The 25,466-nt window shown below is 42.8% G+C and overlaps 1 protein-coding gene across 1 annotated transcript in view; it reads left to right on the top strand.

Moving 5' to 3' along the window:
• The window catches only part of LOC120034284 (potassium channel subfamily T member 2-like), a 63,520-nt gene that overhangs the window by 22,230 nt on the left and 15,824 nt on the right, over positions 1–25,466 (top strand). The window contains exons 12-18 of the mRNA XM_038980788.1: positions 18,381–18,489; positions 19,332–19,484; positions 19,865–20,121; positions 20,868–21,201; positions 21,363–21,468; positions 21,613–21,785; positions 25,380–25,451. Coding sequence (XP_038836716.1) covers positions 18,381–18,489; positions 19,332–19,484; positions 19,865–20,121; positions 20,868–21,201; positions 21,363–21,468; positions 21,613–21,785; positions 25,380–25,451 — 1,204 coding nt within the window. The remainder of the gene's footprint in view (positions 1–18,380; positions 18,490–19,331; positions 19,485–19,864; positions 20,122–20,867; positions 21,202–21,362; positions 21,469–21,612; positions 21,786–25,379; positions 25,452–25,466) is intronic.

The following is a 25,466-nucleotide window of genomic DNA, read 5'->3' on the forward strand; positions in this document are numbered from 1 at the left end:
CTAACAAGACCCTGCTGTGAACCAGGCAGACAACAACAGATGATCAACATCAATTAATTAGGGATATTAGATCCAACATGAATCCAGGAACAACTGTCTTCACCGGCATTTTTTCCAGCACTTGGGCTGTTGCTGCATCGCATGCACGATCACAACAGCTGTTCATCACTTGACTCTCATTCAGAAAATTCCTTCCTGGATCAGATGATGATGTGTGAAAATAAAGCAGCGTAACTAATCAGCTGGACACCAAATGTGCATCCAACAAGTGTTATTCATAACTATTGAAGAACCACGTTAATGACAGTATCAAGGTAATACTCTTTCGGTTAGCAATCACATCATTTGGGATTTGTGTGCCCATGAAAACTGTGTTCACCCCCTGACATAAGGAGACACAAAATGTTATGTAGTTCCACTGCATTTCTGAGATCTCTATACAATAACTGTCCGACAGCCAGATCCAGGATTCTTACAGGGTTCAAGTTCAATGTTTAACTGATTAATGCTTAATATATAATATAACGATATCTTACACTTCCATAAATGCAAGGACAGAAAAGTAAGGTTTTATGTCACACGATTTCGGACAAATCCGTCAAGACACCAACCATGATAAAGGGTTAAACATAAGTTTTAAATCAACTGGTGAATATTATTGAGTATAGCTGTGATCCCCCTTATATCTTAATGTAATGACTTGAAAAAAATTGACAAATTATTATCAATGATTTATCAACAGCTGTAACAAGTTGTCAAGTGTAGGAAATCCTCACTTGTACCCTAGTTTAGAGAAAGACCCATATGTGTCTTTCTCTGTTCCAGCATACTATGAACTGACAGCCATTTCCCCAGAGTTTCTGGTCTGCTTGATTAAGGGCCTGTCTCATTTTCCACCTGAACACCTCCTGTGATTTGTGACAGTCTTTGCAGGTGTATTCTATGCATTTCCTATCAGACAAGATAGTATAAAGCAGTATACCCATTCCATTCTCTCCGGCTCTCCCGTGATGGACAGATTGTGTTGACAGCGTGTCTGGGAGGAGTAATTTTATTAGCATGGACACTTTGCCTCCTGGGAAACAAAGCCTTTTCCTGTTCAGCAAACCGTCATAAAGCACCAATCAAGCAGCACTTGTTAGGAAAAGGAGAGAGAAAGATGAGGAGGCAAAGACTTCACTTTTCGCCTTCACCATCTCGTTCTCTATCTCTCTCAATTCAATTCAGTGGCTTTATTGGGATGGGAAACATGTTTACATGGCCAAAGCAAGTGAAATAAGCAATAACTAAAAGTGAGAAGAAACAAAAACAACATAAACCAAAAAATATCACAATTTAACAGTAAACATTGCACTCACAAAGGTTTAAAAAATATAAAGGCATTTCAAGTGTTATATTATGTACAATGTTTTACCAATTATAGTACGAGTAGTAGGGGAAGATAAATAAACATATAAATATTGGTGGTATTTACAATGTTGTTTGTTGGCCACAAATCTTGCTGCCCGGATTGCACATTGTGGTATCCCTCTCTCTCTCTCCCTCTCTCTCTCTCTCTCTCTCTCTCTCTCTCTCTCTCTCTCTCTCTTTATCTCTCTCACTCTCAATTCAATTCAAAGGGCTTTATTGGCATGGGAAACATATGTTTACATTGCCAAAGCAAGTGAAATAGATAATAAACAAAAGTGAAATAATCAATCAAAAATTAACAGTAAAAATTACACTCACAAGTTTCAAAGGAATATACACATTTCAAATGTCATATCATGGCTATGTACAGTGTTATAATGATGTGCAAATAGTTAAATCACAAAAGGGAAAATTAATAAACATAAATATGGGTTGTATTTACAATGATGTTTGTTCTTTCTTGTGGCTACAGGCCACAAATCTTGCTGCTGTGATGGCACACTGTGGTATTTCACCAAATAGATATGGGAGTTTATCAAAATTGGATTTGTTTTGGAATTCTTTGTGGGTCTCTATAATCTGAGGGAAATATGTGTCTCTAATATGTGTAGCTCAGATTCCACCTCATTTTGTGGGCAGTGTGCACATAGCCTGTCTTCTCTTGAGCCAGGTCTGCCTAGGGCGGCCTCTCTCAATAGCAAGGCCATGCTCACTGAGTCTGTACATAGTCAAAGCTTTCCTGAATTTGGGGTCAGTCACAGTGGTCAGGTATTCTGCCACTGTGTACTCTCTGTTTAGGGCCAAATAGCATTTCAGTTTGCTCTTTTTGGTAAATTCTTTCCAATGTGTCAAGTAATTATCTTTTTGTTTTCTCATGATTTGGTTGGGTCTAATTGTGTTGCTGTCCTGGGGCTCTGTGGGGTCTGTTTGTGTTTGTGAACAGATCCCCAGGACCAGCTTGCTTAAGGGATTCTTCTCTAGGTTAATCTCTCTGTAGGCGATGGCTTTGTTATGGAAGGTTTTGGGAATCGCTTCCTTTTCGATCGTTGTAGAATTGAACGGCTCTTTTCTGGATTTTGATAATTAGCGGGTATCGGCCTAATTCTGCTCTGCATGCATTATTTTGTGTTTTATGTTGTACACAGAGGATATTTTTTGCAGAATTCTGCATGCAGAGTCTCAATTTGGTGTTTGTCCCATTTTGTCAATTCTTGGTTGGTGAGCGGACCCCAGACCTCACAACCATAAAGGGCAATGGGTTCTATAACTGATTCAAGTATTTTTTCCAGATCCTAATTGGTATGTCAAATTTTATGTTCCTTTTGATGGCATAGAATGCCCTTCTTGCCTTGTCTCTCAGATTGTTCACAGCTTTGTAGAAGTAACCTGTGATGCTGATGTTTAGGCCGAGGTATGTATAGTTTTTTGTGTGCTCGTTGTGGGCAACGGTGTCTAGATGGAATTTGTATTTGTGGTCCTGGCAACTGGGCCTTTTTTGGAACAGCATTATTTTTGTCTTACTGAGAATTACTGAGGGTCCCAGATCTAACAGAATCTGTGCAGAAGGTCTAGGTGCTGCTGTAGGCCCTCCTTGGTTGGGGACAGAAGAACCAGATCATCAGCAAACAGTAGACATTTGACTTCAGATTTTAGTAGGGTGAGGCCGGGTGCTGCAGACTGTTCTAGTGCCCTTGCTAATTCATTGATATATATGTTGAAGAGGGTGGGGCTCAAGCTGCATCCCTGTCTCACCCACGGCCCTGTGGAAAGAAATGTGTGTGTTATTTACAATTTTAACTGCACACTTGTTGTTTGTGCACATGGATTTTATAATGTCGTATGTTTTTCCCCCAATTTGTATAGAAGACCCTCATGCCAAATTGAGTCAGAAGCTTTTTTGAAATCCACAAAGCATGAGAAGACTTTGCCTTTTGTTTTGTTTTGTTTGTTTGTCAATTAGGGTGTACAGGGTGAATACGTGGTCTGTCGTACGGTAATTTGGTAAAAAGCCAATTTGACATTTGCTCAGTACATTGTTTTCACTGAGGACATGTACAAATCTGCTGTTAATGATAATGCAGAGGATTTTCCCAAGGTTGCTGTTGACGCATATCCCACGGTAGTTATTGTGGTCAAATTTTCCTTTACTTTTGTGAATTGGGGTGATATTGCAGAAGATGCCAAAGCTAAGGATGATGTTAAAGGTTAAAGAGTATAAGAAAACTAATTTGAATTTGTGGTCTGAATATTTTATAATTTCATTTAGGTCAACACCACAGGCCTTTTTGGGTCGGAGGGTTTGTATTTTGTCCTGTAGTTCATTGTAGCTCTCTCTAACTCTGTCTCTGTCTCTCTCACCAATATCGCACTTCTCTAACTTCATCCTCGGGAACGTCCTATTTCCCTGCCTTCACCCAAGCTGTCTCAATTAATGATTCATGTTTTATCCCATTACATTAGTCAAGGAAATCCAGTTTCTGCCTACCTAATATGCTGCCTGTAGGCAGGGAGTCATCTATCGGCACTGCCTTACCTTTTAACAGTCTGAATTCCATCTGAATGCATTGGTTTGTTATTAGTTTAAGCTGGGGCGTTACCAAGGAGATGGAATAGCATGAAGCTGCTTTTTCTATTCTCCTATGTCTGCCTATCTCCTCTACTGTGCTGCTTCTCTCAGTCACGTACCAGTCCTGGAGGTCTGAGGAGCGCTCTGTGGCGAGGTGATTTCTGATTGGTGCTGTAGGGCAGAATGTTGAATGTTATGGTATCGGCTAGCCAAAATTACCTGGTCCAAGGCAAATGCGGATGTTTGAGGGGTATTTGAAATGTCTAATTTGCATATATTTGATGTGATTGGGGAAGGACTGCATGTGCAGTACGGTGGGAACTAAATCAAACACTTTTGTGCAAGGTTTTGATTCCTTTCATCGTGTTTCTTCGTACGTTTTCTTTTCAGATAAATAAATTAAGTTGTGAAAAGAAATGTTGAATGTGTTCCAGTCTGGCTCTCTTAGTATTAAGTGGAGTAATGTGTCATAGATAGAAAACCTACTAGTGCTTCTACAGTTAGCTTGCATACGGGATAGTACATTGGATAGAGCTGAAATGCTACCTGAATCACAATGAAGACAACATCACAGAGAGGAATGGTTTTGCAACATTTCAATTTACCCCCAAAATAAATAAATGAATGCATGTGAGTCAATTTAACAGACACAGCCAATCTCTTCATATGAACACAATAAAGCCACTACTTAATACAGTGTTCTTCCTGTCAGTGATCAAGTAACCAGTTTTAGTGGCGTGGACAGGCACGTTGTGACAGGGTGCTGAATTCCCTCGTTAAGTGCCAGTGTGGGTGGCACTAATGAGACGCAGTGGAGACTTGATTTGATCCCCACAAATAACTTAACAACTGCCTAATGTCTATTATATTAGATCATATACACTGAGTGTACAAAACATTAGGAACGCCTTCCTAATATTGAGCCTTTTGACCTCAGAACAGCCTCAATTCATTGGGGGATGGACTCAGTCCATGGTGATGCTGGCCCATGTTGACTCCAATGCTTCCCACAGTTGTGTCAAGTTGGCTGGATGTCCTTTGGATGGTGGACCATTCTTGATACACATTGGAAACTGTTGAGTGTGAAAAAATACAGAAGTATTGCAGTTTTTGACTCAAACCGGTGTGCATGGCGTCTCCTACCATACCCCGTTCAAAGGCACTTAAATATTTTGTCTTGCCCATTCACCCTCTGAATGGCCCACATACACAATACATGTCTCAAGGCTTAAAAATCCTTCTTTAACCTGTCTCCTCCCCTTCATCTACACTGATTGAAGTGAATTTAACAAGTGACATCAATAAGGGCTCGTAGCTTTCACCTGGATTCACCTGGTCAGTCGATGTCATGGAAAGAGCAGGTGTTCCTAATGTTTTTTTACACTCAGTGTATGTTGGGATGGCTCTATGCAGAGAGGCAGAGAGAGCAGACTGCCACTCAAATTCTCTCTCTGTGTGGGAAGGATCAAAGGGGGTTTATATGAATCAGAATTGGCTTGTGGTTTGACTGGGTTGCATGGTGTTGATTTTCCCTGACCAAATGTTGAACAACAATGACCTGGTGTGTTTCTGGTGGGCTGAGCTATATTAGCCTGGTCAATAGCCTGGTCACTTACACATACCATCACACAATAACTGCATGCTGATTTAATTAGGGTTGCTGTTTGGGCAGACCTGCAGTAATTACTATCTGCTGCCAGCGTGGGAGTTCACTTCGCACAGAGACACACACAGAGACACAAACATACACGTTTATCACACACAGAGACACACACACGTCCTTCACACACACACACACACCTCTCACACACACACTGACCAACTCTCCATACCACATGTATTTAAGATTGTCTGTGCTTAAACTGGAACATAGTGGATGCACAGTAACATGCTATACATGACTCCAGAGCTTTGGCTCTGCGCTTCACAGCTCTGTATGGGTTTTGACTGACAGCCATTCTGTAAATTACGATTAATTCTGTAAATTACGATGACTCAATGTATTTTGAAAGATGAGACGTTGAGGATTATAATAAATACCACTTTGATGTCATCGAAGCAAGCCAAAGACTCGTGAGTCCAAATGTGCACTCCAAAAAAACTCATGTCATGTACAGTGTCAATGTTTCTGATCACTATGTTTGATGTACAGTTACAAGATGAGATGGTGTTCTACCCTGGTTGTCCTGAACACAATGAACCTGTTTGTTGTATTATGATGAACATTTTCCGCATCTGAATGAACTCATGACTCCATTCTATGCACACCGTACAACCTGCTTTTCTGAATTGCATTGTGAAAGCCTAACACTGTACGATTGTATTTTATCATTTAGCTAGTCATGTTGGTAATAGAACAAGCTTTCAAATCATGCCCACCTGACCCAGATTGCGATTTATAATGGAGTGTTTTTGGTTGCGTAAACAACAACAGTAATTGTGTAAAGGCAGGGATGCAGAGCTGTGTTCCGACGTGCTCTATTTCCTCAACGGCACTGCCAGGAGAGCTTATAGTTGAAGACTCTTTGAGTGCATTGAAATGACTTAGGAACTGTGCCCACACTGGTGGGGTGTGTGGCCACTTGAAGACAACAGCTAGTCCTCTCACTCAAACCCTTGTCATATTTTTGTGTTATGTTGCACCTACCCCACATTTTCCAGAAATATTCTTATCATGTTACTGAATGTATCCAGAGTATTTTTCGATTTCATTATTGACAAATGCTGTGAAAAGTATAGTTAACGTAAAATGCACATAAAATCAACAGTGTAAATTTTGCATTCATTCAGTCTCGTGTCAGGTGAACTAAACTCAGCAAAAAAAGAAATGTCCCTTTTTCAGGACCCTGTCTTTCAAAGATAATTCGTAAAAATCTAAATAACTTCACAGACCTTCATTGTAAAGGGTTTAAACACTGTTTCCCATGCTTGTTCAATGAACCATAAACAATTAATGAACATGCACCTGTAGATCGGTCGTTAAGACACTAACAGCTTATAGACGGTAGGCAATTAAGGTCACAGTTATAAAAACTTATTACACTAAAGAGGCCTTTCTACTGACTCTGGAAAACACCAAAAGAAAGATGCCCAGGGTCCCTGCTCATCTGCGTGAATGTGCCTTAGGCATGCTGCAAGGAGGCATGAGGACTGCAGATGTGGCCAGGGCAATAAATTGCAATGTCCGTACTGTGAGATGCCTAAGACAGCGCTACAGGGAGACAGTACGGACAGCTGATCGTCCTCGCAGTGGCAGACCACGTGTAACAACACCTGCACAGGATTGGTACATCTGAACATCATACCTGCGGGACAGGTACAGGATGGCAACAACAACTGCCTGAGTTGCACCAGGAATGCACAATCCCTCCATCAGTGCTCAAACTGTCCACAATAGGCTGAGAGAGGCTGGACTGAGGGCTTGTAGGCCTGTTGTAAGGCAGGTTCTCACCAGACATCACCAGCAAAAACGTAGCCTATGGGCACAAACCCACCGTCGCTGGACCAGACAGGACTGGCAAAAAGTGCTCTTCACTGACGAGTCGCAGTTCACCAGGGGTGATGGTCGGATTCGCGTTTATCGTCAAAGCAATGAGCATTACACCGAGGCCTGTACTCTGGAGCGGGATCGATTTGGAGGTGGAGGGTCCGTCATGGTCTGGGGCAGTGTGTCACAGCATCATCGGACTGAGCTTGTTGTCATTGCAGGCAATCTCAACGCTGTGCATTACAGGGAAGACATCCTCCTCCCTCATGTGGTACCCCTCCTGCAGGCTCATGCTGACATGACCTTCCAGCATGACAATGCCACCAGCCATACTGTTCGTTCTGTGCGTGATTTCCTGCAAGACAGGAATGTCAGTGTTTTGCCATGGCCAGCGAAAAGCCCGGATCTCAATCCCATTGAGCACGTCTGGGACCTGTTGGATCGGAGGGTGAGGGCTAGGGCCATTCCCCCCAGAAATTTGCAGGTGCCTTGGTGGAAGAGTGGGGTAACATCTCACAGCAAGAACTGGAAAATCTGGTGCAGTCCATGAGGAGGAAATGCACTGCAGTACTTATTGCAGCTGGTGGCCACACCATATTGTTCTTTTTTTAACCTTTATTTAACTAGGCAAATCAGTTAAGAACAAATTCTTATTTTCAGTGGGTTAACTGCCTCTCCCCAGCCTGGTGGGTCCTGTGGCAGCCCCACGCACCAGGCTGTCTCTCCGTCTCCTCCCTACAGGTGTGCCCGTCTGTCCAGCGCCGCCTGCGCTGCCCGTCTGCCCAGCGCCGCCTGCGCTGCCCGTCTGTCCAGCGCCGCCTACGCTGCCCGTCTGCCCAGCGCCGTCTGAGCTGCCCGTCTGCCCTGAGCCTTCAAAGCCGCCCGTCTGCCCAGCGCCGTCTGAGCTGCCCGTCTGCCCTGAGCCTTCAAAGCCGCCCGTCTGTCCTGAGCCTTCAAAGCCGCCCGTCTGTCCTGAGCCTTCAGAGCCGCCCGTCTGTCCTGAGCCTTCAGAGCCGTCCGTCAGTCAGGAGCCGCTAGAGCCGTCCGTCAGTCAGGAGCCGCTAGAGTCAGGAGCTGCGGCTCTGGCAGCTCCTGCCAGTCAGGAGCTGCCAGAGCCGCCCGCCAGTCAGGAGCTGCCAGAGCCGCCCGTCAGACAGGAGCTGCCAGAGCCGCCCGTCAGCCAGGATCTGCCAGAGCCGTCAGTCAGCCAGGATCTGCCAGAGCCGTCAGTCAGCCAGGATCTGCCAGAGCCGTCAGTCAGCCATGATCTGCCAGAGTCGTCAGTCAGCCAGGATCTGCCAGAGTCGTCAGTCAGCCAGGATCTGCCAGAGTCGTCAGTCAGCCAGGATCTGCCAGAGACGTCAGTCAGCCAGGAGCTGCCAGAGCTACCTGTCACGCCGGCGATGCCGGAATTCCCCCTCAGTCCGGAGCTGCCCCTCAGTCCGGAGCTGCCCTTCAGTCCGGAGCTGCCCCTCAGTCCGGAGCTGCCCCTCAGTCCGGAGCTGCCCCTCAGTCCGGAGCTGCCCGGAGCTGGGTGGGTATATTCCATGTTATGTGTTTTCATTGGTTTAGGGTTGTCTAACTAGCCTGATATGGTTCTCAATCAGAGGCAGGTGTTTTACGTTGTCTCTGATTGGGAACCATATTAAGGTAGGCTGTTCTCACTGTTTGTTTGTGGGTGATTGTTCCTGTTCGTTGCGTTCTTTGTTTTCTAGATTCACATGTTCAGGACTGTAGCGTCGTTGGTTATGTTTTGTTTATTGTTTTTGTTCGTGTTTAATAAGTGTTCGAATAAATATGGATACATACCACGCTGCAATTTGGTCCTCCTCTCCTTCAACCAACGACGAGAGTCGTTACACACGAGTTTAAGGGATTTTAATAATGATGATGAAAATAATAATAATAATAATAATATATTGTATTTATATAGTGATTTTCAAAGACCCAAAGTCACTTTACATAAATTAAAACAAGAATAAAAAATCTAAAACAATACCATACTACCAGAAATAGAATAGAAAGATGAAACAAAGAGTAGGGAGTAGGGCTCAAAGAGTAGGGAGTAGGGAGTAGGGCTCAAAGAGTAGGGAGTAGGACTCAAAGAGTAGGGAGTAGGACTCAAAGAGTAGGGAGTAGGACTAAAAGAGTAGGGAGTAGGGCTCAAATAGTAGGGAGTAGGGCTCAAGGAAAGGGAATAGTGTGATGTTGTGTGAGTGTGTCTACGTGGGAGATAGCGGGGGTGTTTGTGAGGAGAGTGTGTGTGTGTCTGTCACAGGAGGTTGGTTGCACTTTAATTGGGGAGAACGTGCTTGTGGCAATAGCTGGAGCGAAATAGGTGGAATGGTACCAAACACATCAAACACATGGTTTCCATGTGTTACATGCCATTCCATTGACTCCATTCCAGCCATAATTATGACCCATCCTCCCCTCAGCAGCCTCCACTGGTGTGTGTGTATGGGGGGGGGGTAGGCCATGGTGAAGAGGTGGGTATTTAGGTGGAACTGAAAGATGGTGAAGACTCCGTCAGGGATGGTTGTGGAGTTCCAGAGCCTCAGCACAACCCTGGAGAAGGCCCTGTCGCAGAAGCTCTGGAGCTTGGGAAGACAAGGTGACCTGTTGTGATCAGGGCCAGTTCCAGGCATAAGCGACATAAACTCAGTTGGGGTCTCAATTTACTAGTGTGAGTAAGCTAACATGTCAGCTAACAATTCTTAGAGTGGTAGTTCGTCTAGCCAGATATCTAAACTTGTTGTAGTCAAGGTCAAATACCGACCGGGCACACAGGGCACATGCCCAGAGGCCCTGACCTCCAGTGGCCCCCATTGATTTTGTTAGTTATTCTCACTCAGATATCATAATAACATATTAACTTAAGTCATTACAAAATGTGTAAAATTGCAGGAAAATAGCTTTAAAACTGCAAAAATGTCTCTCCAACCCATGACAAAAATGGTAGAATTGCAGTAAATTTCTTGTAAATCTGCAAAACAAATTATCTCTGCCCCATGGAAAAATTTGTGGAATTGCATAAATGTTTTATAAAATTGCGAAGTTTTACTTTAAAACATACATTTCTCTCCACCATTAAGAGAGGGGCCACTAAAATGTTTTGTCGTGAGGTGGGGGCCCAAAAGGCTAGATCTGAGTCATTTTGTTCTGTTCTCTGCTGTAGGAGCATTGATAGGAACATAAGGCTAGCAGGGTACTGATGATTTGATCCCAAAAAATGAAGCTGTCATGATTCATTACACAGAATACTACAGTACTTACTTTAAAATTCTGTAGAAAACTGTATTATACTGTAGAATACTATACTACACACTGTAGTATACCTCGATCATGTATAGTACTTACTATAGAATGTTGTAGAATACTATAGTAAATAGTAGAGTATACTACAGACCACAAAAATACTACAGTAGTTACTACAGTATACTACAGTCCGCAAAAACAATACAGTAATTACTATAATATAAACCAACGTTTTTTTCTTACTACAGTATTTATACTATAGTAAACTGTAAATATTACAGTATACTACAGTCATATCTGCAACACTATAGTAAATACTAGAGTATTCACTAAAGTCTGCAAAAACACTACAGTGAATACTCTTTTTTTCTTCATTTGGGTACATATTATGATCCAAACGTTCTTTCTATCCCACTATGTCTGTAATTTATACAAATATTATCATCATCAACAACATTTTCCTCTCTGTTGGTGAGTCTAATGGAAGTAAAGCTGCTAGACAGAAACGATCTGTGTCTCATTGCTTTTATGTGTTTACTAGCTACTAACCTACTCCTGAGGCACGAGAGGCGGGGCTGGACAATTATAGCTACCAACGTTTCTGTCAACAATCAATATGCAAAGCACATCTGGGCATTTAAGGCCAAGATCTCATTTGTACCAAACACTGTACCCCTGATAATATTTGTCCACTGATTACAGCATATAATGTAATCAAGAATTACACAGCAGGGAAAATGACTGCTCCCTGAGCCTCATTTTATTGGTCATAACTCTATATTGTTTTTTTGTCACAAAGAGATGAGAGAGAAGGTAGCAGAAAAACAAGAGAAACAGACAAGGCAGGAGCAGTGAAGGTGGAGTGATGGGTGTTATCTATGTTTGTCCAGGCTGGTTCCATTTTCTCCCTCCTTCCCAGGCCTTTGCTAAGTGTGTGAGAGTGTGAAAGGTCCTTTAATAAGACACTGCACTGCAGGGGTGTTGCCAGGTCCCCTTAACCCCAAAATAAGATATAGAGCAAAGAAATACAAAAACAACCCAGAATTTAATCTGAAAGGGTAAAAACAACCCAGAATGTAAACTGAAGGGGTAAAAAATAACCCAGAATATCAACTGAAGTGGTAAAAACAACCCAGAATGTAAACTGAAGGGGTGAAAACAACCCAGAATGTAAACTGAAGGGGTAAAAACAACACAGAATATAAACTGAAGGGGTAAAAACAACCCAGAATGTAAGCTGAAGGGGTAAAAACAACCCAGAATATAAACTGAAGGGGTAAAAACAACCCAGAATATAAACTGAAGTGGTAAAAACAACCCAGAATATAAACTGAAGGGGTAAAAACAACACAGAATATAAATTGAAGGGGTACAAACAACCCAGAATATAAACTGAAGTGGTAAAAACAACCCAGAATGTAAACTGAAGGGGTAAAAACAACCCAGAATGTAAGCTGAAGGGGTAAAAACAACCCAGAATATAAACTGAAGTGGTAAAAACAACCCAGAATATAAACTGAAGTGGTAAAAACAACCCAGAATGTAAACTGAAGGGGTAAAAACAACCCAGAATGTAAGCTGAAGGGGTAAAAACAACCCAGAATATAAACTGAAGGGGTAAAAACAACCCAGAATATAAACTGAAGTGGTAAAAACAACCCAGAATATAAACTGAAGGGGAAAAAACAACCCAGAATATAAACTGAACGGGAAAAAACAACCCAGAATATAAACTGAAGGGGTAAAAACAACACAGAATATAAACTGAAGGGGTAAAAACAACACAGAATATAAACTGAAGGGGTAAAAACAACACAGAATATAAACTGAAGGGGTAAAAACAACCCAGAATATAAACTGAAGGGGTAAAAACAACCCAGAATATAAATTGAACGGGAAAAAACAACCCAGAATATAAGCTGAAGGGGTAAAAACAACCCAGAATATAAACTGAAGGGGTAAAAACAACACAGAATATAAACTGAACGGGAAAAAACAACCCAGAATATAAACTGAAGGGGTAAAAACAACCCAGAATGGAAGCTGAAGGGGTAAAAACAACACAGAATATAAACTGAAGGGGTAAAAACAACCCAGAATATAAACTGAAGTGGTAAAAACAACCCAGAATATAAACTGAACGGGAAAAAACAACCCAGAATATAAGCTGAAGGGGTAAAAACAACCCAGAATATAAACTGAAGGGGTAAAAACAACCCAGAATGTAAGCTGAAGGGGTAAAAACAACCCAGAATATAAACTGAACGGGAAAAAACAACCCAGAATATAAGCTGAAGGGGTAAAAATAACACAGAATATAAATTGAAGGGGTAAAAACAACCCAGAATGTAAGCTGAAGGGGTAAAAACAACACAGAATATAAACTGAAGTGGTAAAAACAACCCAGAATATAAACTGAAGGGGTAAAAACAACCCAGAATGTAAGCTGAAGGGGTAAAAACAACCCAGAATATAAACTGAAGGGGTAAAAACAACCCAGAATATAAACTGAAGGGGTAAAAACAACCCAGAATGTAAGCTGAAGGGGTAAAAACAACCCAGAATATAAACTGAAGGGGTAAAAACAACACAGAATATAAACTGAAGGGGTAAAAACAACCCAGAATGTAAGCTGAAGGGGTAAAAACAACACAGAATATAAACTGAAGGGGTAAAAACAACACAGAATATAAACTGAACGGGAAAAACAACCCAGAATATAAACTGAAGTGGTAAAAACAACCCAGAATATAAGCTGAAGGGGTAAAAACAACCCAGAATATAAACTGAAGGGGTAAAAACAACACAGAATATAAACTGAACGTGAAAAACAACCCAGAATATAAACTGAAGTGGTAAAAACAACACAGAATGTAAACTGAAGGGGTAAAAACAACACAGAATATAAATTGAAGGGGTAAAAACAACCCAGAATATAAACTGAACGGGAAAAACAACCCAGAATATAAACTGAAGTGGTAAAAACAACCCAGAATGTAAGCTGAAGGGGTAAAAACAACCCAGAATATAAACTGAAGGGGTAAAAACAACCCAGAATGTAAGCTGAAGGGGTAAAAACAACCCAGAATATAAACTGAAGGGGTAAAAACAACACAGAATATAAACTGAACGGGAAAAACAACCCAGAATATAAACTGAAGTGGTAAAAACAACCCAGAATATAAGCTGAAGGGGTAAAAACAACCCAGAATATAAACTGAAGGGGTAAAAACAACACAGAATATAAACTGAACGGGAAAAACAACCCAGAATATAAACTGAAGTGGTAAAAACAACACAGAATGTAAACTGAAGGGGTAAAAACAACACAGAATATAAATTGAAGGGGTAAAAACAACCCAGAATATAAACTGAACGGGAAAAACAACCCAGAATATAAACTGAAGTGGTAAAAACAACACAGAATGTAAACTGAAGGGGAAAAAACAACCCAGAATGTAAACTGAAGTGGTAAAAACAACCCAGAATATAAACTGAAGGGGTAAAAACAACACAGAATATAAACTGAAGGGGAAAAAACAACACAGAATATAAACTGAAGGGGTAAAAACAACACAGAATGTAAACTGAAGGGGTAAAAACAACACAGAATATAAACTGAAGGGGTAAAAACAACACAGAATGTAAACTGAAGGGGTAAAAACAACACAGAATATAAACTGAAGGGGTAAAAACAACACAGAATGTAAACTGAAGGGGTAAAAACAACACAGAATATAAATTGAAGGGGTAAAAACAACCCAGAATATAAACTGAACGGGAAAAACAACCCAGAATATAAACTGAAGTGGTAAAAACAACACAGAATGTAAACTGAAGGGGAAAAAACAACCCAGAATGTAAACTGAAGGGGTAAAAACAACACAGAATATAAACTGAAGTGGTAAAAACAACACAGAATATAAACTGAAGGGGAAAAAACAACCCAGAATGTAAACTGAAGTGGTAAAAACAACCCAGAATATAAACTGAAGGGGTAAAAACAACCCAGAATATAAACTGAAGGGGTAAAAACAACCCAGAATATAAATTGAAGGGGTAAAAACAACCCAGAATATAAATTGAAGGGGTAAAAACAACCCAGAATATAAACTGAACGGGAAAAATCAACCCAGAATATAAACTGAAGGGGTAAAAACAACACAGAATATAATCTGAACGGGAAAAACAACCCAGAATATAAACTGAAGTGGTAAAAACAACACAGAATGTAAACTGAAGGGGTAAAAACAACACAGAATATAAATTGAAGGGGTAAAAACAACCCAGAATATAAACTGAAGTGGTAAAAACAACCCAGAATATAAACTGAAGGGGTAAAAACAACACAGAATATAAACTGAAGGGGTAAAAACAACACAGAATATAATCTGAACGGGAAAAACAACCCAGAATATAAACTGAAGTGGTAAAAACAACACAGAATGTAAACTGAAGGGGTAAAAACAACACAGAATATAAGCTGAAGGGGTAAAAACAACCCAGAATATAAACTGAAGTGGTAAAAACAACCCAGAATATAAACTGAAGGGGTAAAAACAACACAGAATATAAATTGAAGGGGTAAAAACAACACAGAATATAAATTGAAGTGGTAAAAACAACCCAGAATATAAATTGAAGGGGTAAAAACAACACAGAATGTAAACTGAAGGGGTAAAAACAACCCAGAATATAAACTGAAGGGGTAAAAACAACCCAGAATGTAAACTGAAGGGGTAAAAACAACACAGAATGTAAACTGAAGTGGTAAAAACAACCCAGAATATAAACTGAAGGGGTAAAAACAACACAGAATATAAATTGAAGGGGTAAAAACAACACAGAATATATATTGAAGTGGTAAAAACAACCCAGAATATAAACTGAAGGGGTAAAAACAACACAGAATGTAAACTGAAGGGGTAAAAACAACCCAGAATATAAACTGAAGGGGTAAAAACAACCCAGAATGTAAACTGAAGGGGTAAAAACAACACAGAATGTAAACTGAAGGGGTAAAAACAACCCAGAATGTAAACTGAAGGGGTAAAAACAACCCAGAATGTAAACTGAAGGGATAAAAACAACCCAGAATGTAAGCTGAAGGGATAAAAAGAGACAATGCCCTAAGGAGGAGAAGAGAAAATAATCTGACATGACAGGGAGTTGACTGTCTATTTGACGAATGTATAATTATTTATCTCTGCTAATTGCATCCTGTTGTGTTGTCAAGTAAGTGCCATTGAGTTAATAATAGATTAAAGCATAGTGTAAATTCACCTGATGCAGCCTACTTGATGGAGGGAGGGAGCATCTGGGTAAATTATGTTGAGGTTAATGAAGAGGTTTTAATTCCATCAGATTTAATTAGTGTTCTGCATAAACCACAGCGTTTACACTTAGCTAACAGGCCAGACTTTATCTCAGCCTCTGACTGAGATATCAATTACCACAGCCTTTGGGATGCACCTGCACTAATAAGGTGGCTTTAGGAGCTGACAAAAATACACACACACATTCTAGATGCCACACACACAGGCACATATACACACACACACACACACACACACACACACACACACACACACACACACACACACACACACACACACACACACACACACACACACACACACACACACACACACACACACACACACACACACACACACACACACACACCTATATTCCCACAGACACACACAAAGGCACACACACAGATGAATGATCAGACAGACAAAGAAATGCACTCACTCTTGCACACAGGTACAGCAGAGGAGACAGAGCATGTTTGACCCACTATCTACCTGTGAAGACACATCCACTAGACCACCTTTACTCCACACACACAAATGCATATAAAGCTCTCCCTCACCCTCCATTTGGCAAATCTGATCATAATTCTATCCTCCTGATTCCTGCATACAAGCAAAAACTAAAGCACTAAGTACCAGTGACTCGCTCAATACGGAAGTGGTCAGATGATGCAGATGCTACGCTACAGGACTGTTTTGCTAGCACAGACAAGAATATGTTCCGGGATTCATCCAATGGCATTGAGGAGTATACCACCTCAGTCATCGGGTTCATCAATAAATGCACCGACGACGTCACCAACGTACATATCCCAACCAGAAGCCATGGATTACAGGCAACATCCGCATCGAGCTAAAGGCTAGAGCTGCCGCTTTCAAGGAGTGGGACACTAATCTGGACGCTTATAAGAAACCTCGTTATACCCTCAGACGAACCATCAAACAAGCAAAGCGTCAATACAGGATTAAGATTGAATCCTACTACACCTGCTTTGACGCTTGTCGGATGTGACAGGGCTTGAAAACTATTACGGACTACAAAGGGAAACCGAGACACAACCTGCCCAGTGACGTGAGCCTACCAGACGAGCTAAATGCCTTTTATGCTCGCTTCGAGGCAAGCAACACTGAAGCATGCACGAGAGCACCAGCTGTTCTGGACGACTGTGTGATAACGCTCTCGTAGCCGATGTGAGCAAGACCTTTAAACAGGTCAACATTCACAAAGCCGCAGGGCCAGACGGATTACCAGGACAAAGCCATAACGAAAAGATTAAGATGGGCAAAATGACACAGACGCTGGACAGAGATATGGCTTTTTCTTTGCAACTCTGCCTAGAAGGCCAGCATCCCGGAGTCACCTCTTCACTGTTGACGTTGAGACTGGTGTTTGCGGGTACTATTTAATGAAGCTGCCAGTTGAGGACTTGTGAGGCATCTGTTTCTCAAACTAGACACTCTGATGTACTTGTCCTCTTGCTCAGTTGTGCACCGGGGCCTCACACTCCTCTTTATATTCTGGTTAGAGCAAGTTTGCACTGTTCTGTGAAGGGAGTAGTACACAGCGTTGTACGAGATCTTCAGTTTCTTGGCAATTTCTCGCATGGAATAGCCTTCATTTCTCAGAACAATAATAGACTGATGAGTTTCAGAAGAAAGTTTGTTTCTGGCCATTTTGAGCCTGTAATCGAACCCACAAACGCTGATGCTCCAGATACTCAACTAGGCTAAAGAAGGCCAGTTTTATTGCTTCTTTAATCAGAACAACAGTTTTCAGCTGTGCTAACATAATTGCAAAAGGGTTTTCTAATGATCAATTAGTCTTTTAAAATGATCAACTTGGATTCTCTAACAACGTGCCATTGGAACACAGGAGTGATGGTTGCTGATAATGGTTCTCTGTACGCCTACGTAGATATTCCGTTAAAAATCTGCCGTTTCCAGATACAAAAGTCATTTACAACATTAACAATGTCTGCACTGTATTTCTGATCGATTTGATGCTATTTTAATGGACAAAAATTTACTTTTCCTTCATAAACAAGGACATTTCTAAGTGACCCCAAACTTTAGTGTAGACTCGGTACCGGTACACCCTGTGTATAGCCTCGTTGTTGTTATTTTATTGTGTTACTTTTTGTTATTTTTTACTTTAGTTTATTTGGTAAATATTTTCTTAACTCTTTCTTGAACTGCTCTGTTGGTTAAGGGCTTGTAAGTAAGCATTTCACGGAAAGGTCTACACTTGTGTTCGGCGCATGTGACTAATAAAGTTGAATTTGATTTGATTACAGTATACTGAGTGTTACTGGTTTGTCTCCCCTGCTGCCTTTGTCTGCAGATCATGTGGTGTGTGAAGAGGAGTTTAAGTATGCCATGCTGGCCCTGAACTGTGTGTGTCCTGCTACCTCCACCCTCATCACCCTGTTGATCCACTCCTCTAGAGGACAGTGAGTGCACACACACAAACCCACACACACACACACACTCTTTTTCCAATGGGTGTGGGTGGTACCAGACAGAGGCAGTGAAGTATGTCCTTTGGCCTAACAGATGCTGTGTACATTGAGCTGTACACAGCAGATTAATCATGGTAGATAGACTACTGACCAAAAGTAAACCCAGACCAGTCATAATCCTCTTAAACCCAGACCAGTCATGATCCTCTATCTGCTGCCCCCTCCACCCCTCTACTTTCAGAACAGCACCCCCAGAGGCCTTCAGGCAACGTGCAGGAGCCTTCCAGCCCCTCAACAGGTCAGTGTGTGTCACTGTCCTCCTAAACCACCGACAACTCCCTCCCCCTCCTTCCGTATCCCTGATGTGCGGTGACATTAACTCGGCCAGGCATGCTGTCCCCATGAAACTGTCCATTTATTATTTACAGACGACAGTTGTTTCTGTAATGCAGTCCTTCTCACATCACCGCCACCCACAGCCACACTCTCCGCCCCGCACCCTTCCTTTCTCACCTCCTGTCTCTCAACTCATCCTTTCTAAAGGCTGACAAAGTGAACACAGCCCATGTGTGAAGCTCTCTCAATGTGTAGCGTTCAGCAGCGTCTATCTTGGCAGCTGTATTGCTCTGATAGTGTCTGTGTCCCTGTGTGTGTCTCAGTGCTGATTGAGTTATTGATTGGTTTCTGACACAGTTGTAAAGTGTTAACACTGCAGCCTTGAGGGGAAGTGTCTTTGATGTGTGGTTGATGCTGAAAGGGAAGCTGCGTGCAACACTGTTTAAAAGGTCAACTCTGTCCCCTAATGACCAATCCATTCCCTGATCGTGTCTCAGGGAGGGCGGGGCATGCTCAGCTGACCAGTGGCAGCGCACCTACCGCCGCTGCTCAGCCAATGAGGTGCATCACATTTGTCTGGAGGAGAGCAAGTTCTTTGGGGAGTACCAGGGGAAGAGTTTCACCTTCGCCTCCTTCCACGCACACAAGAAGTGAGTCAATAAGCAGACATACACAAAGTTTACATTTGACATTTTAGTCATTTAGCAGACACTATTAACCACAAACACCCACACATCCACACACCACACACATTTTACATTTTAGTCATTTAGCAGACACTCTTAACCACACACACCCACACATCCACACACCACACACATTTGACATTTTAGTCATTTAGCAGACACTCTTAACCACACACACCCACACACCCACACACCACACACATTTGACATTTTAGTCATTTAGCAGACACTCTTAACCACACACACCCACACACCACACACATTTGACATTTTAGTCATTTAGCAGATGCTATTAACCACAAACACACACACTTCCTGTATCTGATCCTCTCCTCCTCGGTCAGGTATGGTGTGTGTCTGATCGGAGTGCGGAGGCTGGAAAATGCCAACATCCTGCTGAACCCAGGTCCCGGCCACATCATGGGCGGCTCAGACACCTGCTTCTACATCAACATTTCCAAGGAGGAGAACTCAGCTTTTGTCAGGGGCCACAGAGAGCCCACGCGGGGGGGGCCCAAGGGCAGTGACAGGGGGGTGGGGCCCCAGACCATCTACCATGGACTCACCAGACTGCCTGTCCACAGCATCATCGCCAGCATGGGTCAGTCAGTCTCACTGACTCACAGTGACACAGTGACACTCAGATCCTTTGTCCAAGTGCACTTAGCATAATGTTTCTTATTATACAATTGTGACTTTCCTGATCCATGTACATGGCACAGATTAGGACATGTTTTACAATGTACATGGCACAGATTAGGACATGTTTTACAATGTACATGGCACAGATTAGGACATGTTTTACATGTTGATCCACAATAGGCAGATGTAAGAAGCCTAACAGTTGTATGAGGAATAAAACAGTATCTGAATGTAAGTCTCTGGTGATAAGAGCATCTGCCAACTGAGTGAAATGTATCTGGCATGTAGGTTTCCTTTTGTTTTAGAGACGTTTTACAACCACACCCCCTGGTGGAGAACTCTGGGACTGCTGGTTCTCAAAGTTTGAAAGTTAAAGTGTGCCGCAGAACAATCACAGACACGGATGCAAACATAGCACACAGGGCAAGCACAGATCCAGAATCAGTACTATTTGGCTTTGTGAGAGAACAATGGTACTCCCAGTCACAGCACATTGGTACTCTCACAAAGCCAAAGAGTACTGATTCTGGATCTGTGCTTGCCATGTGTGCTATGTTTGCATCTGTATCTGTGTTTGTTCTAGGGCACATTTTCCCTTTAGCCTGTGCTTGTATGGACAGGACAGTTCTATAACTGTTTTCTACTAAGGGTGTGGACTGGTCATAGATTGTATGAGTGATTGTATGTGTCCTCTGTCCCCCGTAGGCACGGTGGCCATTGACCTGCAGGACTCGAGTGACAGCAGCCCAGAGGGCCAGGGCCCGGGGGGCATGACCATGGGCAGTGGGGGAGGTGGAGGTGGCAGGGCCAGCCGGACAGAGGGGGGGCTGGGGGGTGCTAACACCCTGGCCCTCCCAGCCACAGCAGACTCTGCCGAGGAGAGACGCCACAGCATCGCCCCTGTCCTGGAGCTGGTGGACGGGGTCAACTCAGCAACCTTTGACCCACTGGGGGACCAATCAGAGGACGAGGGCGGGGACGAAGGGAAGGATGAGGGGGACGGAGACGAGAATGGCCAGTGGTGGGGTGGACGCTGCGAGTAAGTGTTTAGGAGTTGCCTGAGGTCTAATGTGTGTTTGAATTAGTTTGAGTCCTGCCATGTTGTGTCCTCAGACCCAGGTGTAAATGTGTTTGTGTGTTTCTGTCTGTCTTTGTGTATGTGTGTGTGTGCGTGTGCGCGCGTGTGTGTGTGCGTGGCAGGTGGGTGAAGGGGTACCCGCTGAACTCACCATACATTGGCAGTTCCCCTGCCTTGTGTCACCTGCTGCAGGAAAAAATGCCCTTCTGCTGCCTGCGCCTGGACAAGGTGGGAATCACACTACTTCTGCCTTACTTACCCTCAACTAGAACCATCCTATCTCCCTACCTGACCCCTCTTCGATGATGATGATGACCTTCATGTAATACAATGTATTTCCTGTGTCGTTCCTGTGTCATCTCCCTCCTACAGGCCTGCCACCACATCCCGTTGGAGGACGCCCGGTCCTACGGCTTTAAGAACAAGCTGATCATCGTGTCGGCGGAGAGTGCAGGAAACGGCCTGTACAACTTTATCGCGCCCCTGAGGGCTTACTACCGCCCCAAGAAAGAGCTCAACCCCATCGTGCTGCTACTGGAGAACATGTGAGCGGAAACAGACACATTGCAGGAAACCATAGAATTACATAGATATAGAACACTAAATCTCTATGGTGTAACCACACTGCAGGAAACTATAGAATTACATAGATATGGAACATTGTAAATCTCTATGGTGTAACCACACTGCAGGAAACTATAGAATTACATAGATATAGAACACTGTAAATCTCTATGGTGTAACCACACTGCAGGAAACCATAGAATTACATAGATATGGAACATTGTAAATCTCTATGGTGTAACCACACTGCAGGAAACTATAGAATTACATAGATATGGAACATTGTAAATCTCTATGGTGTAACCACACTGCAGGAAACTATAGAATTACATAGATATAGAACACTGTAAATCTCTATGGTGTAACCACACTGCAGGAAACCATAGAATTACATAGATATGGAACATTGTAAATCTCTATGGTGTAACCACACTGCAGGAAACCATAGAATTACATAGATATGGAACATTGTAAATCTCTATGGTGTAACCACACTGCAGGAAACTATAGAATTACATAGATATGGAACATTGTAAATCTCTATGGTGTAACCACACTGCAGGAAACTATAGAATTACATAGATATAGAACACTGTAAATCTCTATGGTGTAACCACACTGCAGGAAACCATAGAATTACATAGATATGGAACATTGTAAATCTCTATGGTGTAACCACACTGCAGGAAACTATAGAATTACATAGATATGGAACATTGTAAATCTCTATGGTGTAACCACACTGCGGGTGGAGCATAGAGAGACTTGTCCTGGAGAGGCCCTCTTTAAACACACTGTCAGGGAAGAAGGGATGGTCTCATTTTAAGAGTTCCATAAACAGAATTTACTGTATGAAAATGTCTGTGTTTCAAGAGTTTATGGGCACTCTGCAGTGCACTGTGCACATAATATGAAATATTACTGTGGTTTCTCCTTGTGCAAAAGCCCAATATGGGCATACTAAAGTGGAATCCAATAAAAGGCCAATAAAAAGCTGAGTCATGGCCGTGTAGCGCTTTGCTATCCCACTGTTCTCTGCACACAGCAGCCAGGACTTTATATTTCAAATCAAAATCAAAAATTAAATCACATTTTTATTTGTCACAGGTGAAATGCTTACTTACAAGCCCTTAGCCAACAATGCAGTTCAGGAAATAGAGTTAAGAAAATAGTTACTAAATAAACTAAATTCAAACTTAATAAAAAGTAACACGATAAAATAACAATAACGAGGCTATATACAGGGGGTACCGGTACCGAGTCAATGTGCGGGGGTACAGGTTAGTCGAGGTAATTTGTACATGTAGGTAGGGGTGAAGTGACTATACATAGATAATAGAATCTATGACTTGTGTGGCTGGAGTCTTTGACAATTTTTGGGGCCTTCCTCTGACACCACATAGTATATAGGTCCTGGATGGCAGGAAGCTTGGTCCCAGTTATGTACTAGGCCATACGCACTACCCTCTGTAGTGCCTTACGGTCAGATGCCGAGCAGTTACCATACCAGGCGGTGATGCAACCGGTCAGGATGCTTTCGATGGTGCAGCTGTAGAACCTTTTGAGGATCTGGGGACACATGCCAAGACTTTTCAGTCTCCTGAGGGGGAAAAGGTGTTGTTGTGCCCTCTTCACGACTGTCTTGGTGTGTTTAGACCATGATAGTTTGTTGGTGATGTGGACACCAAGGAACTTGAAACGCTCGACCCGTTCCACTACAGCCCCGTCGATGTGAATGGGGGCGTGTTTGGCCCTCCTTTTTCTGTAGTCCACTGTAGTACAGCTCATTTGTCTGGCTCACGTTGAGGTAGAGGTTGTTGTCCTGTCACCACACTGCCAGGTTTCTGACCTCCTCCCTATGGGCTGTCTCATCGTTGTCGGCAACTGCTCGGCCTCTGACCGCAAGGCACTAAATCAAATCAAATGTATTTATATAGCCCTTCTTACATCAGCTGATATCTCAAAGTGCTGTACAGAAACCCAGCCTAAAACCCCAAACAGCAAACAATGCAGGTGTAGAAGCACGGTGGCTAGGAAAAACTCCCTAGAAAGGCCAAAACCTAGGAAGAAACCTAGAGAGGAACCAGGCTATGAGGGGTGGCCAGTCCTCTTCTGGCTGTGCCGGGTGGAGATTATAACAGAACATGGCCAAGATGTTCAAATGTTCATAAATGACCAGCATGGTCAAATAATAATAATCACAGTAGTTGTCGAGGGTGCAGCAAGTCAGCACCTCAGGAGTAAATGTCAGTTGGCTTTTCATAGCCGATCATTAAGAGTATCTCTACCGCTCCTGCTGTCTCTAGAGAGTTGAAAACAGCAGGTCTGGGACAGGTAGCATGTCCAGTGGACAGGTCAGGGTTCCGTAGCCGCAGGCAGAACAGTTGAAACTGGAGCAGCAGCACGGCCAGGTGGACTGGGGACAGCAAGGAGTCATCATGCCAGGTAGTCCTGAAGCATGGTCCTAGGGCTCAGGTCCTCCGAGAGAGAGAGAGAGAAAGAGAGAATTAGAGAGAGCATACTTAAATTCACACAGGACAACGGATAAGACAGGAGAAGTACTCCAGATATAACAAACTGACCCTAGCCCCCCGACACATAAACTACTGCAGTATAAATACTGGAGGCTGAGACAGGAGGGGTCAGGAGACACTGTGGCCCCATCCCCACTACAGAGGGTAGTGCGTACAGCCCGGTACATCAATGGGGCCAAGCTTCCTGCCATCCAGGACCTCTATACCAGGCGGTGTCAGAGGAAGGCCCTAAAAATTGCCAAAGACTCCAGCCACACAAGTCATAGACTGTTTTCTCTGCTACAGCACGGCAAGCGGTACCGGAGCGCCAAGTTTAGGTCCAAAAGGTTACTTAACAGCAGCTTCTACCCCCAAACCATAAGACTGCTGAACAATTCATCCCTTTGTTTTTACACTGCTGCTACTCTCAATGTATTATCTATACACAGTCACTTTACCTCTACCTACATGTACTAATTATCTCAATTACCTTGACTAACCTGTACCCCCACACATTGACTCTGTACCGGTACCCCTTGTAAACAGCCTTGTTACTGTTATTTTATTGTTGCTCTTTTATTATTTTGTACTTCAGTTTATTTAGTAAATACTTTCTAACACTTATTTTTCTTCAAACTGCATTGTTGGTTAATTGGCTTGTAAGTCATCATTTCACTGTAAGGTCCAGCCACCCAAGTCATAGACTGTTCTCTCTGCTACCGCACGGCAAGCGGTACCGGGACGCCAAGTCTAGGTCCAAGGCTAGGTCTCTGTTGTATTCGGTGAATGTGACAAATAACATTTGATTTGATTTGATTGGGGGTTCTCTAGTAGCCTGGTTCCCAGATCTGTTTGTGCTGTCTTGCCAACTCCTATGGTGATTGACGCATGACAATAATAAGAGATAATGAGAGTTACAGGAGTTGGCAACACAAACAGATCTTGGACTCATGCTATTTCTCTATCTCTACCACTGCAGGGAGCCTGTTTATTTATTGTGGTAGGTATACGTTTGTGCTGTATGGGTCTCCCGGTAATCCATATGTGTTGTGATTGATTCAGACCCGAGCCAGACTTCCTGGAAGCTATCTGCTGGTTCCCCATGGTGTTCTACACAGTGGGCTCCATTGACAAGTAAGATAATCCTCC

This window comes from Salvelinus namaycush, chromosome 41 (genome assembly GCF_016432855.1).
Source record: "Salvelinus namaycush isolate Seneca chromosome 41, SaNama_1.0, whole genome shotgun sequence".
Classification (NCBI taxonomy): Eukaryota; Metazoa; Chordata; class Actinopteri; order Salmoniformes; family Salmonidae; genus Salvelinus; species Salvelinus namaycush.